The sequence below is a fragment of the Poecilia formosa genome, unplaced genomic scaffold (genome assembly GCF_000485575.1).
Source record: "Poecilia formosa unplaced genomic scaffold, Poecilia_formosa-5.1.2 Scaffold14, whole genome shotgun sequence".
Classification (NCBI taxonomy): domain Eukaryota; kingdom Metazoa; phylum Chordata; class Actinopteri; order Cyprinodontiformes; family Poeciliidae; genus Poecilia; species Poecilia formosa.
Window position 1 is genome coordinate 882,646 of NW_006799953.1, and position 18,556 is coordinate 901,201.

General features: G+C 40.1%; 1 protein-coding gene across 3 annotated transcripts in view; it reads right to left on the reverse strand.

Annotated features, from left to right (window-relative positions):
* The window catches only part of abr (ABR activator of RhoGEF and GTPase), a 126,474-nt gene that overhangs the window by 86,263 nt on the left and 21,655 nt on the right, over positions 1 to 18,556 (reverse strand). Inside the window, exon 1 of one of the 3 annotated variants that reach the window (XM_007545838.2) lies at positions 16,581 to 16,981. The exons of 1 other annotated variant lie outside the window; for it this stretch is intronic. In XM_007545838.2, the coding sequence (XP_007545900.1) occupies positions 16,581 to 16,641 (61 nt within the window). In that variant the 5' untranslated portion in view covers positions 16,642 to 16,981. Of the gene's footprint in view, positions 1 to 8,551; positions 8,610 to 16,580; positions 16,982 to 18,556 lie in introns of those variants that run through there. One more of the 3 variants, XM_007545839.2, reaches the window with a different exon arrangement.

The window sequence follows — 18,556 nt, forward strand, 5'->3', positions numbered from 1 at the left end:
TAATCGATTAATCGTCATAATAATCGATTAATAAATTAATTGTTAGTTGCAGTCTTACTTGTACTAAATTAACTTGTATAGTTCTCATACCTTGTCATAATCATATGTTCTTATCTCTTCTTATATCTTATGATATTAAATTCCTTAAAAAGAGATCAGAGTCAGCTAAAAGTTAGAAAAACCAAAGATGTGTGTCTTTTTAGAAGTGAGATATACTACAAAAAGTGAATTTGATGGATTTTACACCAAAGTCTGGCTAGTAAACTTAAAGCTGACCGGCACAAACAACTGTTATTTTTAACCATTACATCCTGGTCTGAAAAAAAAAACAAAACAGAAAAACTTTGCCCTCCAACTCTCAATAAATACGGAACTGTGAACACAATTAATTTGTTAGTCAAAACAGCCCTTTATTATGTTGAAACAGTGCGCTTATTGTCACTCGGACTTTCCCTCGTAGTTTATTTGTTAATAATGTTATATTTTATAGCAGAGTAAACAGTGTCTGAGCAATTACCATGAAATGTCTCACTCATGTTAGAAAAGTTTTCAAAGCCGACCTTTATGAGACGACCCAGTAGTCACACTCGGACAAAATTCCTGCCATATTGTATTATCGGCTGAACAAAAAGGCACAAACCTACCACTGCAGACTAAAAAGAGCTTTGAGCAAGATACAAATCACATGTACAACACCCACAGCCTGATGTGCAAACAGGGGGACTGAGCTTTACCAAATACAAGCTTTCAGTGAAACAGGAAAATGATGAGAGGACTAATGGAAGTCATCACAGATGCTGTGACGTGTAACTGCAGTAGTGGATAATTTATATGTAGGTACATTTCAGGGTTGCATTTCATTCAGAACAATTTACTAGGCAACTAAAGTGGATTTTGGTCATCACTGACAACAAACCGGAAGCTTTATTAGGATGAAAATGTGATTACAAAGTCAAAACCGACCAAAAAATTTAAAGCCAGCAATGCAAAGCATTTCAGCTCCTTGAACTTCATTCTATGTTGGCATTAAGCCTGTCGCAACAAGCAATTAATCACATGATAATTTCATATTTTCTGAAGGGCAACTTTGTTTACAGAGACATTGTAATCCATTTTATTTATGGCTTCCATAGTGTGATTTTTAAGTCTGTTTTAATTTTTGTTTTTGGTTGTCGTGTTTTGTTTTCGATATTTCAAATATCTCACAGTTCCAGTCTTTAGTATTCAATAAAAAAATTAAAGATCATTGGTGGGTGAAATTGCATTATTACGTCATTATCAATAGATTACCTGAAAATGGTGTTAAAACAACAATATCATTTATCACAATAATTTGTGTAACAATTATTCATCCCACTGGGGCATTGGTAGGAGTTCGCCCTGCAATAGGTGGGTTAATTCCCGTTCTGTCCACTCTGGGTATAATGTGATAAAATGTGAAAGAGTTCAAACACAGACCAACCCGTAAAGTTGCTCTTCCAACCAGAAGCTTTGGGAAAAGGGGGCTGCCAGCCTGGACACACAGATACTCTCCCTGTGTTACCCAAACCACAGATACATGCTCTACACAATAACTCCTGGGCTCTGCTGTGAGTCAGATCAATGAGGCTTCTGTTATTAAGGAGTGGCTCACACCAGAAAACCTTTTTAACTAGGTAAATACACACACACACACGCACACACACACACACACACGCACACACACACACACACACAGAGCTCACTGATCTGAATTTACAGACTTGCTCACTGTAGCTGCTTCGTGTGACGGAGACAATGTCCAAAAGGAAAGTGTTTAAATGTAAACAAGGTAATAGGATACGGTAGGAACAAGGTACTTCTCTGATTGCCCAACTTAAACTCTCCCTGTCTAAAAACCGAATACTCTTTAGTCCCTGCTGATAGGAGCTGCAGACAGCTATGATGCAAATAAAGACACAATTGTTGCATAATAAATCAGTTTGAGCTGCAGGGAGTTGCTACTAAATAACCATTGCACCCTTTCATTGGGTGCAACGACCTCTGACCTGTGTCAGTTCACATCACTCTCACTGTGACAGACAGCTCTCACTCCCCCTATCGCTCTTAATGTCTGGGCTTTGGTTTCGTTGCAAAGGGCAAAGGCTGCCATGACAATCGGTGAGGTTGATCCAAATGCCTTCTGCTTGTTCACATAAGCGGTGTAATTAAAAGTCACAGTAAGGACTTCAAATTTGAAACAGAAAGATGATATGAATAAACTACCAGAAGGTAAAAAATACTGTTACTTTGAAACTCCTCCAGTTCCCACATTTCACACAAACCACTGAAAACCCAAGAGGGAAATCAGGAACGATGTCCATGAGCAGCACTGTCCACTATGCAAATTAAGGATAGTTTACAATGCGTAATAATGTCCCATTCATCCAAAACTGGGGAAATTCAGACATCTTCTCCACTATTTGACTGTATGTCTATACTAAGTGCACACATTTCAAAGATTTAAAATTGTATCATTAAGTTAAAATAATTTTCTAGAAAATTAGAGGTGGCCAACATCTGCCCATTTTCAGCTTAGTTGCTAACCTCCTGACCATTAGCATTAGCACAATGGCAACAACTGGCTCAGCTTAATTAAGTTTCTGGAATCAAATTAGTTTGATTCCAGGAAAATTAAAAGCAGCATACAAGTTGAAATAAAGGGTGAAAAAAACTCTTGGAGACGTAAAAAAAAAAAATCTCATCTCAGGACAACACTGACAAGACTTTTAGAGAATTCGATTTGATTTCACCAGATTGTCAATAAATGTCAAGAGCTAAACATAACTCATAAAACATGGCTGTCTTCACAATTCATTGATGCAACTCCAAAACTGTAAACCAACTTCACAACATAATGACTGATAAAATGAGCTGTATAGTCGACACGGCCATCGTCCCAGCCTTCTCCTTTCATCCATTATGAGCGCTGAACTCGCTGTGCACATGGATCCAACTAATAAAATCACAGTGAGAAAAAGTTGCTGCTACAGCGTGAGAATCTAATCAGGGAGCTGTGCTGCCTTCCTCAGCAATTTTCTCAGGAGAGAATGGATTACATCATGGCCTGCAGTCAGCCAACAGTGTGTGGGCACCAAGAAACTGGCGTGCAAACTGTGAGCGCTGCTGAAAATGAATAAGCAACCCGACAATCACACAAACCGATATTAAACCTTTCAGCGTCCGAAGAGCTTTGTTTCCCCCCCACCGTCCATAACCACTTTCCAGAGTGTTTGCAGATAACAAGCGACTTCGAGAAAACTCTCTAAAGTCAAGACAAAACACTATGTCCAAAGCAAAACAAAAAAATAAATAAATCTGGAATAATATTTCAGCTCCCAAGTTTCAGGTTCCCAGCCGCAACAGTACATTAGTAGCAAGACGAATGCACAGTCATTGTGTTTGTGTGCGTGTGTTGTTGCAGTGCATTCAGGCTTTTACACCTCCCTGTTCTGCCATTATCAATTAGGGGGTGACACTGGGGAAATTAAAAGCCTTGGTGATGGCCTGTGTCTACAGCCGGTTACACCACTCCACACTCGTTAAGCTTTTTTTTTTTTTAATAGCAGAAACACAACCGACTAACAAAGCACAGTGCTTCAAATTCACAGATCAAAACACTTCAAATAACATTCTTCACACAACTTCCCTATTTTAAACCTATGAATAAAAAAAAAAGAAGCAATACCTGTTGGCTTAAAACAAGCAGCTGTTGACCAAAGAGGCAGATGAGGAGCGGTAGATTGCATTCTCTACTGGTAGCTGCTTCGTCCTGAAACCATCTGAACTGGAATCAATACACGAACACACCCATCTCTTCCAGACAACATCTGACTTCACGATACAACAGGAGAGAAAGCAAGCGGCCACGTGTTCACGCAGCAGCAACAGATGGGCGGATGTTTCAGATGAGTCTCGCCGCACGCCGCCACATTCCAATCCAGTTTGCTACCGGAACGTTAAATTGGGGTTTTATTGGACGAGGGTGGAGGCCATACCTTGGAGCGGGCTGTATATTTTACACTCTTCATCCCAATACACATGCACCATGCAAAACTAAGGTACGCCTCTCAAATGGGAGACAGGACTTCATGTTCAAATGTTCAGCATTTCTTCTCGTTTTGACGTGGCAAAAATGGGAACAGTGTGAAAGATTGATAAAGATGGTTTCCTGAGAATAAATTGAATAATAATTAAGGGTTTTAAGCTAAAAAAATTAATGATTGAACTCCTAAGTCAGGCTGTGGTCTTTGGATAATCAGGTTAAAGTGAGATTTTTGCTCCTCATTTCTCTAATCCAGCCTGATGGAGCCGATAATGGCTGGGTCCTCCAATAGGACTAACCGCTGTGTTCAGGAAACTAACCCAATGAAGGTCACTAAGAGAGCTGACCTCCATACAACACTCAAAACACAGAGAAATAACGGTGGATGAGGGAGAGTAAAAGTCTAATCAGCATGAACCATTGAGACCACACCAATATATATTTATTCTGCAGTTCACCATTAAATCAGAAATCCTCAGAAGCTAACTGAGATGAAGAAGGGTACTCATTATCTAGCTACTCCACATGGAGTGAGCACACATGTAGAGCACTTCCTGCTGGGGCACAGGCTGATATTGTCCCTTAATATGCCAAAGGACAGACAAATCCACAACTGCTGGATATCTTCACGAGCCATATGCCTGTAGGCAGCAAGAGATAAGGACCCCCCCCTGTACTTGTATGCAGTCCCCCATACTCATTCACTACATCCCCCCAAACTCAACCAGGAGACGTTGCCATAGCAGCCAGTCACTATATGTTACAACTACCTGGCATAAATCTTCATATTTCAGATGGGTTAGAAACGCCACATCCATCCCGGCAAACACATGGAGACACACCGAAAGGCCCAGAAACACTTTCACTACAGCCGAACTACTCCCCACACGAGCAGCAGGTTTGGAGGAGACAAATCAGTCACATGTACTGAAGAGCTATTCAGTGCCCACACACCCGCAGTAAAACAGTGCTGTAAATCTGCTGTGTGCGCTTCTGTTCCTCAGCGTGCCACTGACCGTACTGTGCATGCCCGTTCGTGGGCATGTGCTAATGGAAAGTGAATCAAACCGTGCAGTGACACAAAAGCACTACAATGAAGTCATTAAAATGCAAAAAGCCCGGCTAAAGCCTTTGGGGCGACCCAATCGGTGATTGTGCTGTCTGTTTAGTGGGCTCCACAGCCCAATTAGGAGAATACGATGCAGCGAAGACGGAGAAAGTCTGAGACACCGAGGGTGTCGGACCGAGTAGTTCAGGGTTAAGGAAATGTTTCGCACCACGTAAAAGCATTGGGGATTATACTTTGAGCCAGTAAGGCAGAGAAAATACTCCCGTTTCATAACTAGCCTGGGCAGAAATAAAGATGGAGGATGTACAGGGGATGTACTATACATTCGAAGGAAGAGTAGTAGTTATACATTTTATCTATATTGTGTTTTTCTAAACACGAGCAGGATCAAATTAATAGTAAAAGTGGCTAGCTAAATTGTAGTAGTTAGACTACCCAATTTAACAAATCTTTTTAATGAGAGCCACACAAAATTGTCAATAACAACAATAATAAAGTGATGCTGTGATATTTATTTATTCCTTTCACCACTCTGAATGAACAATGAATAAATATGTTCTCACCTTGCTGTATAGGATTTGCTTTAATGTAAAAAGACTAGGGGATTTGGTTTGACAAAACTTGAATCATTAAAAACCATTTCCTAAAAATGGCTTCCTTCACAGAGAAGACATCTGGTCTTGTTTGGCCCCTTTTGAGGCCACCAGACCTCAAAAGTACCACAGCATTGTCACAGCTGCGTTGACGTTTGTTGCAGAACAACATCCTTTTTGAAATAAATCACTAATATGCGAAAGTAGAGATCTGTTGCCACATCATTCTGGCTGTTTCTGTAATGACTGCTTGGCATGATAACTCCTTACAATAACTCCATTTATTTCCTATCCTTGTTTTACATTTTAGCTACAAAACGTTTACAGCCAAGTATTTACAGTTTTACACCGGATAAGGAGATATAATGAAAATGTACCACTCTTCAATTAACTGGCTAAAAATATCAAAACACAAAGGAATGAATGACACTGACATTGTTGTGACGATTGCTTTCAGATATATGGTGCGGTGGCCATGTTTTATTCCCTGGCGACCATGTAGAGACGGTTGTCGCAGTCACACAACTTGCTTCTGTTTACATTAATTAAAGTGGAAGGAAGACAATGAGAGGAAGTTTTGAACCCAAACGTGAGGAAAGAAAACATTGTCTTGGAAAGAGAGCCAGCTTAGAATATCAGTGTAATGACAACAACAGCTCTCTAGATGGATGGATTTCTGATGCAGGACATGCTTAGACTAGATTACTGAAGCAACATGTGGGGGTGGGGAGGTGCAGCTGTTACAGGAAAAAAAAGGTCATGTTGACATGACTGGTCCCGATGGTCATGTCAACACTACTTTTCATGTGTGTCTCCAAATATGCTGGTTACAGATATAAAATTATACCAAGATTTCAAAAAAACAGCGTTTCAAAATTGTCCAATATGCCGTTTGTACAGTCTAGAGTCCTTGAACTGGAAGCTTTCAGAGAGTTTTGCGTGCCTGTCAGTAACAAAGTTGCTCTATGTTCTCCCAGTTAATTACCATCACTTTTCCGTAGTTTGCGAGAAAAATCCTCTGCTATGTGGAAAGTGATGGAAACAAAAGAAACGGCACACATTACTGGCATTATGATAGTGATTTTAAGAGTCCAGTTGGCAAGCTGTGAGGCTTGAGCAGCACGCCGGTTAAGCAGCAGACTGTCGGTCTGCCTCTGAGGAGACAACAAATATCAGCTTTTACAGCCTCCCAGTGTTCAGTTTAAACTGCAGAAGAACAAAACAGGAATCATTTTTAGCCCAATAAGTATGTTCACTTAAAAACATACACAGTAACCATGTTTACTCTTCTCTTACTGTTTACAACATGTGTAAATAGTATTAAAACTGATGATACTACTGATAATAACAATACAACTGAATCTTTGAAAAACTACCTTGCGTTATAACATACTCACTTTCTGTTTTTTGGTTGAGAGCGGGGGAGTTTAGAATATTTTCAGCTCTAGGGGCCTTTTTATTAATATACCAAAAGGAAAGGGGCAGAGAGAAGGAGGGAAAAGACACCCAGCAAAGGCTTTTTGCTGATATGAGGGTGATTTTCAGATAAAATCAGTTTCACAATGCAAGTATCAGCCGATCACCCAAAAATCAGGAAAGTAAGCCTGATTTATTGACGACTTTGGGAGAAACATCTGCACAAGTTTGAAATTACTCATCTAAATTTAAGTGAGACTTTGCCAGAAGAGACTGAAAGTTTCAATCAAATTGCACATCAAACAGTGGCTAACTCTTATCGGTTCACTGTCAATTGGTGGAAACAAGGTGTCTCATCATATCACAGTTTTCTTTCTAAATGGAGATAATTACAAATATAGATTATTAACCATATTTTAAATGTGAAAAATTAAAATTATTCCATATATAGATTGAAGATATGATATTCCATTCATATCCCCCATTTACATGGTCAAGCATAAAGGTACTACACACTGAGATTGCTTTAGAAATCCAATGCTTCAATTGCAGCAACATGAATATTGGGCTTTTCTCTACTTTCTCCAATGATCCAAAGGAGTTTCCTTTTTTTTCATTTACCTATAACTGACCTGTACTATAAAGCCATGGCTGGAGGTCAGTATTGGTAACTACTGCCAATGGAGATATTATACAGCATGATATACTGGCTAAGTGCCACTGTTATCTACGGTATTTAGATTTATTTTTAAGTGAGTTTTAAACAAAAAGTTTGTATGCTCTAAATTTATCTAATGTGTCATGATTTTCCATCACCATCCACGTGTTGTCACCCTTTATAATGACGATCAAAATAAAATATGGTGCGTAATGACTGCTTCAGGTTCCTGCCCGTTTGTGTCATGTGACCTGCTTAATGTGATGTATTCAGACATCCAGAGACGGCTTGTTGGTGTGGGAGAAAAGAAGAAAAATGAAGGCATACAGCATGCAAACACACACACACACACACACACACAGGAAATAATTCCTCTCCTTTTACTCCCACTCACTAATCCCATTTCAAAAGATCATGAACCTGTCCACATGACAGCTTAATTCTATGCATTTGGCCTTTTCCCTTGTTTTCTCACTGAGGATTTCTCAAATGTCAAAGAGCCAATCAGGCTGAACAGCATCCGTTGACATAAGCATATAGACAACACACTGAGACCAGATGGCAACAGCTTAGTGGGGCAATTAATCTTTAATGACCCCGACAAAAGCGCATGTATACGAAGACACAAAGAAGAGAAAAGTGCCAATGGCCTAATGGATTCTTGGTTTATCGGCCAGAAACTTATTGAAGAAATATCTCTGAACACCGAAGGTAATCAAATTTGCAATGAATTAGTACATATGTTTGCTCACCTGCGTCTGGCTGGTTGACTGGTTGTTGCCGGAGTGCATCCATCAGCCCCAACTCATAATGGTCTCATCTTCCCTTCCTGTCTCCCCCACTCCTCTCTTCCGCTACACTAACCTGAATGCTTAATGATGGCCCCTGCCTTCCGGGAGCATGTAAACATGCCAGCCTCACCATTGGCTGAGGAAGAGAGGTCTTTCTGTGCCGATTGGCTGAGACAGATGGGGCATGGATGGCAGAGGAGGAAGAGGATGGTGGTTACCATAGCCCTAAAGCATGACTGCTGTCTATGTCACGGAATACACACACACACACACACACAAAAGGCTTCAGCCCCCTCAGGGTATAGTGATGGTCCCCACAGACTTGGAGCACAAACACACTGAGACACATGACACACCCTCTAACATCAAACACAACAAAGGATACCAGAGCTTACCCAAAATAATGATGGTGAGACATCTGATCCTTAAACCAGTGGTTTCTTTTAGAAGCTTAACATCCAAAATCAGTTTCATGTCTAAGATACTTTTCAATTTGTAGGAATTATTTAGTAAACCAAATTATAACTTGTTTTTAATTCATCCTTACTTTCCAGCAAGGATGGATGATTGTAGAAACACCAACCTAATGCCTACTTCACATGGCAAGATTTTAAAATTACTGCCTGATTTTTAAAACCTATGAGACTGAAGAGAATAAGAAATTATAGATATGACAGTTTGGTACCAGATTGTACAGCCACACAGCAAATACAGCAAACCACACACACACACACACACACACACACACACACACACACACACACACACCAGACAGGAAATCTCACAAAACCTTTCGAGATCAAACATGATTTCAGAGAAAAAAAATCATGGAAGACAAGGACAAAGCAATGGCAATGCTTTCCATCAGCTCAGTTTCTAACTGGCTACACATCATATTTAGCAGGCTGTGTAGTAAAACTGGGCCAATAATATTAAAAATAATAATAATAATAAGTGATGTTTATTTCCATCTTGTTGCTGTTTGTGTACGTGTTTCGGGAATGGTGGTGGGTTGGCCATGTGGTATTTTGTATTTGGGCATGGCACAACAATAATGATTGTGTTGTGTTAATTTTTTCAAGGTGTTAAAAGGGAAGGGAAACATTTATCAGTAAATATTGGTTATTAGCCATAGCAGAATTACTAATATCAGATATCAATATTTCAGATCAGGGCCACGCTGGATTTAATCGGTGTTTCTTTGCTGTCGGATTTCTCTAAAAGTTTTGTAAGACAGAATTTAATAAATACAGTTCATATCAGTAACTTCTGGAACTTATTGACTCTTGCTAAAGGATCAGCTAAGCTATCTCGCTCCTGCTTGTTTGCTGCATGTTGAACTATAACATATTGTCAGTGACGAAAGCTTCATCCATAATGGAGAAGGTTGTAACTGGATGAACTCAGGTTGTCATGGTACAGCAGAACACCTGCAGGGAGGGAAACATCTGAGAAGTCAAGGTAGACTTGCTATTGATAGCCAGATCTCAGTTTTCACTGTTATAAGCTAGACGTGTTCATTTGGAATAGTCAAACTAGTCATTTCCAGCATCTTTGTTTTGCTAAATAAAACTGGGGAGCATTTTTTTGTGAAGAGATGAACTTCTTACATAAGCCTGAACTCCTTAACGGGCCCAAAGCAAAAGACAATGCTTGAACACAAAGCAGAGAAAGATGGCACTGAGGGGGCAGCAGAGATTACTGTATTACATAACAACAGTGCTTGAGGCTGACTCAGATTGTTTCCTGCTCGTGTGTGTGACAAGAAGTCTGAATGGTTGTTTCTATAGCTACAAGCTCAGAGAAAAGAAAGAGCAGATTCATCTGTTGACCAGGACAACGGTAGGGATGAAACGACGAGAGGACATCGATTCAAAGCTGACATGCAAGAGAGAAAGTAACATACTGTAAATATAATAAATAACTAAATATACAGCTGGCAAACACTTTGATTAGGTGGCTGATTTAACCTGAATTGTGTGTGGCTGAGAAACAACTGACATGTTTGAAAAGCACTCTTAGATGACAGGTTTGGATTCATCTCCCCTGGAGTGTAGAAGTACTGGATGTTCTTTCTGAGAGGCAAGGTTAGAGAAAGACAAGTGGTTTGGTCACATCGGATCTCTGTAAGGTGCAACAGCCGAGACATTCCTGGATTTACTAAACCTCCCCTCAGAGAGTCTGCTGGGAAGCTGTCCAGAATCGCAGAGAGTCCGTCTGCTGAGACGAGGCATGTGACAAGCCAAACAACTGCTAACATTTAACATTTGAAGACAGAACTGGGACTGAGTCGAAGTCAGCCAAGAGCTGCTGGCCAGCAGTAAACTCCATCCATTACAGCTAATGTGCTCCAGAGGGAATTCAGACAAAGAATATGGCAGCCTGGGAATCCCATCCATCTCTCTGTTGAGGTAGTGATTCAAGATGCTCCTCTTCCCAGCAACACTTTCCAGTTAATCCTGGGCAATCTCGATGTGTTCCGAGGCTTGAAGAAGGTACTCAATGTTCCTTTCGGGTGTTTTCACACCTGATAGACAGGCAGACTCAGGTCGATTGGGGAAAAATGCTGCAACGTTCGTTACATTTTCACCTGATGGGGTTCACTTTCACACCGCATTGTGTCAACCAAACCAAACACCTTGACAAAACCTGTTTAAACCCTTGCCTTTGGTGGTGCTGCACAAAAAAAGACACTAAGTGCAACTTCCTTTTTTATGAAAAGGGAGTGGTGGTAACATTTCTCTTAAATTTGGTAACAGAGCCATTTCTCCTGCATGTGCTACACAGGAGCGTTTGTGTTGGTTGTAGAACTGAAATGCCCTCCGCTATAGTTTGTTTCCTGCTTTTGGAGTGGTCTCTGGTCCGCTTGACGTTATGCATTCAGACTGCAACAGAGTTCACTTCAACTGAATTGAGACCTTGATTTTTAGGTGGACCAGATTTTGCTTTTTAGATCCACATCAGAGTTCGATGGCACATTGAGACCTCCCCAAACAAACAGGACTTTCTAGGCAAATGATCTAGAGTGCGATTAAGGTGAACTAAACAGGGTTGGTGTGAATGCACCCTTAGATGGTTCTAGGACTTCTCTAGGGTCTCTTTCCAGGAAGACCTGCCTGATCAAATCTTTGATACTCCGTGGAATAGCCAAGTTGATCTATTAGAAAGATTTTAGTACCCATATGATACTGGAAGAGGTTTTCAATAATCTGGCCTTTTTCTCAAAATACTTCAAGCAGAGACGTAAGCATCTGTGGGTCTTCTCTGTGAGATATCAGAAAAGACACATGTAATAAGAGGTAGTGTCACCAGCTGAGACAGTCACATCCCAATGACGGACTGTGTGATCAAATGACCAGAGGAGTTGGGGCTTATCTTTACTGATCATTAACACACTGGGCAGTGGATGACAAGCAGAAACCTTTTGTCATACATCTTCAACATGTTATGTTGGCATTTGGGCTTCCTCTTTAGCGGAACTGTGAACGTACAACCAAACTCTACATTCATCAGATCACACTATTTATTTCGCAATTGTTTAGTGATGAAGAACTGACGGATTACCAGCTATTGGAAACAGTTTATTCCAAGTAAGCAATGAAAATCCGGATTCATGCTACAATCTTCAACCAGTGACAAACTACTCATCTGCCAATCCTGATTTTCATGGTGTGGCTACTAGAGCACAGCAGAACTACTCTTTGACACACCGGCGTGACAAAAACTATTTCTATTGCATCCCCAGAGATGCATATAAATTCAAGCCTGCCTCCTTCTGAATCAGATTAGAGGAAATCCGTTTGACATATGCACACACGTTACGTCCCTGAATGTGCACGTGCCACATTGCCCCACCATGCCAAAATGTCCATATCCAGATCGTTACATAATCTGGCTTTCCCTTTTGATTGAGCTGCACATGCCACTGAAGCAAAGCAGAGACCAGTCTTATTCTGTGAAGGTGGCAGTGAGGACCCTGAAGAATGAGTCCATCGCTATTAAATCCCAAATATCAGACCAAGGTCGTAGTCAAGACATTTTAATTGATTGATTTGAGTCCCTTAGCAAACTCCATTTAAATGTTGTCCAAGTGCTAACCAATTTTAAGTAGGACACGTTTTGCATAGCTTGCAAAATAGTAGGAGAGAGACTGCATTAGTTGCTGCAGGCGTCCGTCTGTCTTTGATATGCCCTCCTCCAGGCATTATGCTTGGAATGTTTTCAGTATAGGCAGAGATGCACAGAGAGCAGCTGAAACACCAGTCGTTAAATGTTATAATGTACAAATCAGAATGCAAAGTTTACGAAGCAGAATAACTTATTTAAATTTTTTAGCACATACGATTCAAAATGACAAAATTATATTGTGACCTTTTTGGTCAAGAAATCCCATCAAATACGTCAACATTAATGTGGCACTTCAGGAAATGGCCCAGCGTGAAGACATCAGTCAGAGCAACATGAAACACCTTCATACAAAAATTCAAAACAAATACTGCTCATGATGTAAAATGTTGGTAGATTTCTTCTTTTATGTTTTTTTGTTTTTGTTTTTACATTCCATTGAAAGAGTTTGGTAAAGGAGCTATTGTAAACAATGGTCAATGGGGGGAATAACTTGATAAACTAAGCGGAAAAAAATTATATATATATATATATATATATATATATATATATATATATATATATATATATATCTCCATGGCACAAAGCTAAAACACACAAAATTCCCAGTCACTTTAGCAACAAAGTCATAAAGCTATGATTGATGTTACGCAATATCTTGGTATCTCATAAAGTCAGATTCTTGGGCGACAGAAAACTAAAATGAGACAGCAGCCTAAAGCATCAAACCACAGGAAGGGGGAAAAAGTCCTCACTCTGCAGCAGATTAGAACAAAACTGATTACGTTTATGACTGTGTGAGAAACCCACTAGAGACAGTGATTAGCCTCAGAACTGAAAGAAGAGCTGAAAAAATGTTGACAAAAAAAAATTTTGCTGAAGGGAAGCAGCTGAGACGCACTAATTGCTCTCAGAGATTCGACTACTTTAGATGCTGACTGGACAAATGTTGCAGAGGAAGACTGACGAAAGGTCTGGACTTGCCTTGTTTTTCTTTTCCAAGTGTGCTTGCTCTAATGTGAAGACTTTAATTTATCATGTTTCATTTTCGCTGTTCAACACACTGGCGCTGTAAACCTTTTAGGATTAGCTGCCGTTACAGAACAAAACACGTGGCAGAAATGCAACGCGCGCTGCCTAAATTGGCGGTGGGGTTAAACAGAAAGGCTTCAGTCTCTCTGGGAGAAGCAGAGTCACTCTGCCTCTGAGCATTTACTCCCACTTGGCTCCTGTGGTTCAGGATGTGCGGTCACCGATCAACGCACACACACACAGCCATTAACATGTCAGCGGCTAAAAAGAAGAGATGCAATTACACCGTCGTGTTAGTAACTCCCATGAAAACAGAGGACGCTGTAGTTGGGATGCATACCGGTTTGAAAGCAGAGGGACGCGGTCAGCGTGCTACTTCCTAGGAAATATGAGTGATAATACAAGTCGCCTCACACATTCTGAGGTGTTACTTGTTCTGAATGTAATTTTAATTTCTTGAGCAGAAGACAATTTCAGCAACTTTCCATAGACATACAAAAGACGAAGCAAAAGATATTAAGCCGCATGAATGTTTGTGGCTTTTTTTTTTTTTCACGATAGTAAAGAGTTGTGAAACTAATATCCTGTCTCCTGGTGCATACATCTGGCATCTGGTGCCATTAAAAATGGATCCACTTCCACAAGGTGTCAAATTAGAATGTAACCAGCTTCACATTGATGCCAGGATCCACCGAATACAGCACAGCCGTGTGAACGCTACATATGATACAGAAACTGATTATCATGCAGAAACGCCTAATGAGTATTAATGCATGCATTGAGCATCTAAAAATATCCAGCTCTGTAAGGCAGTTACAGTCATAAGAGAACACCGACGCCACTGGTATATGGTCAACAGTAAGAGCAAAGAGCTTTTTTTTCATTTATTTATTTATTTTTTTGGATCCCTGTTTCTCTGAAATGGGGATCCAAATAAAGCGGACCTGCCTCAAAACTTGGGATGGACACTATGTTAATATAATTATATCTCCATGCTTGTTAACATTTGAACTAAGAAGTCAGGTTGCTCTACAGACATTTTTTCTTACACATCATGTGAAATACAACAAGATCAACAACACAAAATGACACCACTGCAGGCATAAAACCTCTGTGTGTCTGCCAGCAGCGTTTAAAGGTAGGACTCATCCGGTTAGTCTGCAGAAGATAGTCTTGAGCATCCTGCTTGGAGGCTGGAGGTAGAGGGCGATCAACTTGTGTGCTGCTTATTTTAAGTGGCATTTCCTTCAGGGGACTGCTTTCTTAAAACTGTTTTTAAAAATTCAGCGTTTTAAATTAGATATATAGTATTAGTTTTATTAGTCTTGAGTTTGAAATGTCATTTTTGTGACAACCTGAGTGAAACATATTTTTAAAGTCACCCTGTTTTTTGTCTTTTCAGGATTCAAACTCTGTCACAGATGATGATTGTTTACAAAATGCTGGCTGTCCTTTGGAAATTTCAGCTCTAATGTGAATTTCTAGTAACTCTACAGCTCCTGCACAGTTACAATAAACAAACGATTTAACAAACCAAAGAGCAACACACATCACAGATTAAGAAAATCTGCTGAAATTATTTTTAATGAAACATTTCACACAATATTTACAAGATTAATGAGGGGAAAGTATATTCTACCACTCTTTACCACAAAGGTAAAATGTTTTTTCCCTACGTTTTAATCCCGCCAGGACTTCATGTTGTCCGTCCTCCTATTTACTTTCTCTCAGGAGATTACAACATGGCAACAGTGGTGACACAGTGGTGCAAATCCCAAGCGGCCGTGCCATGTGCCCCGGACTCCCAACGTACACACAAAGAAGCTCAAAAACACACCAACAGAACCGCGGCTGCACCTGATCAGACCGGGGTTTCACTGCATAGAATAACAGTAGCTGATCTGAAAACAAGCATTCATACATGTCACTAGTTTGTGGCAGGGTTTGGCGATGTGGACTTGGAATTTCATCACAGTATTGTGTGGTACTGTGGTGATAATTAAAAATATGATTAAAAAGTATTTATCGCTTCTTTTTTAGGCATAGCATTCATATCGCCACAAACTTGATGCCAAATACTTAAAGAAGTGCGATTTATATCGTCAAACTGCACATAGAGACTTTATTTAATCACATTTTTCAAATTTACTGATATTCGTGAATGCTCTGGCGGGGAAAAAAAATGGGAGAAAATAGTTTGTCAGTGTTTCAACATTAACTGAAATCTATCGTGAGAACATCAAATCAAAATTCTTTTCATGACAAGAAATTTTTCACAATAAATGATATGCTAAAAGCGCATCCCTAATTTATGGATGGTGTTTTATATGAATGAATGTTTATATTGTGCTTTTTTGAGCTAAGCAACAACCAAACAAACCAAAGTCAGGGGAATGTTAGGAGAGTTGCCAAAGGAAAATTATGAAATTGTTATTTTATCAAATAGGACTGCCAGCTGAACACTTATTGACCCAGCTGCTCTTCTAGATGGCTTGGAACATAAAGTTCTACCTCCAGGTTTTCAGACACACACTGCCAATATAAGGGCTTCCCCTTGCCTTTATGTCTGAAAACAGCAGGAGTGAGGTGTTGCCACTCCAGAGCAGAAAAAAAAAAATGGAGATCCAGATGAGTTTTCTGACGAGTTACAGACATCCACCATAATACCTGCAGAGCAAAAGTCTTGAAAAAATGCAAAGAATTCAAACTGTGTGCATGTAATCATGGGTGTAAGGGAAACGGGTAGGAAAATGGGGGGTGGAAAGTAAGACGGCTTAAGGAACATCTATGAGTGGAGATGAGGACATGGATGGATGGAGAGAAAGATACATACTGCTGTAGAGAGTGTCGATCCAGGAGAGCCGGGGCAGACCGTGAGCGCTCAGAGGCTCCATCCTCCTTCGCTCTCCTTCTGTCACTCTCTCTGCTTCTCTCTTACGTCCTCCGCTCTTTAATCTCGCTGTGTTTTGCAAAGAATTTCTGTTTTCTTATCCGTGATAAAAAGCCTTTGTCTGGCAGGAAAAAGCCCAGAGAAGCATTTGGAGAAAACGAAAGTGAAGAGACACCCCGGGGGTCCAACAGGCTGAAGGCGAGCGAGCTGAGTGAGCGCAGGAGATGTGTCCGTGTGTATGCGTATGTGTGTGTGTGTGTGTGTATGTGTGCAAAAGAAAACAAGAGGCTGGAGACGAACACCACCAACCGTTGCTAGGGGAAAGGGAGAAACACTCCCTCTCTCTTTGGCTTGCTCTCTTCCATCCACCCCTCCTCTCTCTCTCGCCCTCTCTCTCTCTCCCTTTCGTCTCGATCCCAAATAAACGCCTCATCGGCTCCGCTCTCACACTCTCTCTTTTAAGCGCAGGAACGAATTCAGAAGCAGCTGTGAAGCGGACGGTTTGTGTCACTACACGGGATGGTTAACAGAATCTCTGCTGAAGCTGAACAGCTGGTCCAAAGTAACTTGACCAACTTTCTGAACCAGAGCTATTAAAAGAAATCAAGCAATTGGACTTAACTTCCTATATATGCATTTACTGAACATTTACTGAACATTTCTCTACATCCCAAACAAAACTAAACATAAACTAGAGATGTACAGGTTAGAGATTCGTGGCCGATTATCATAAACTAGCACATTCACACACCCATAACAAAGAAATAATGTCTTATGTGAAGTCAGGAAAAGATTATGCAGATCTTATAGTTCAGAATTAAACAGAACATAACCCATGTTTAGCTGAACCAGAGCTAACAAAACACAAACATGTAATCAGGTCATTTGTTAGTAAAAAGGAAAATTGCATTATTACATAGCAGCCCAATTCCCATCAATTTGATGACTATAGGAAATATGAAAACAGTAATATACACCCAACACACTAAGTCAAAGTATCCAGTGGTGTCATATGGCAAGTCAGATATCCTAAATATGACATACATATATCAAGGTTTCCCCACTTGTATTATAAGCCTGGCGGGCCACCAGGCTTTGCTTGTGCCCCCACCAGGCTAAGCATGACTTATTTATTTAAGTCTTTTTAAAACGTTAGCATTTTTTAAAGACTTTATGGTTGGTGTTCAAGCATTAATCTTCCAATCTTTCAATGGCACATAACTACCAAGTGATATTTTCAAATTTCCTGTCAACTTTAAATATTCTTTAACTCAAAAACACAACGGGCCGCTGGATAAATGACTGCCCTAGCGCCCAACTACTGAGCTTAGCAAGTTTTCTGGGGGGAAACCTTGAATATGTTACCATTGTATCACTGGAACAAACCCTAATCAGTTTCATAGCTATAACATTACTTAATCTCATGCTAATCTCAGCAGACACTTTGTCTGCGTCATTGAAGAGTCAGCATGCCAAAGGCTCTGAACAGCTACAACTGATGGCAGCTCAAGTTACTTTCTCATTAACTTGGCTAATCATTTATTGATCCCTGGGTTAGGGATCAATAAATGGTGCTATACAGATGTGTTTAGGTAAACAAAAAGTTTGAAAATATGATAGCGACGTCATTACAAAATACTATGGAACATATATGAGTGAGATATTTCACCACTATATCAGGACTTCCACATAATTCACCTTTTTTCATGATTAGGACAGGTTTTTGGTTTTTGTTGTTATTGAAACAAAGTGGGCTCACAGCTTCACATTGGGACATTAAAGCTCCGTCAAAGGTGACTGCCATATCCAAATTTGTCGATACTTCACAAGGTGCTTTACCGTGAAATTTCTGCTACACTTTTTTCTTTTCATTACTTTTAAAGAAAAAAATAATAAACTGGTTACAAATGATTACTTCA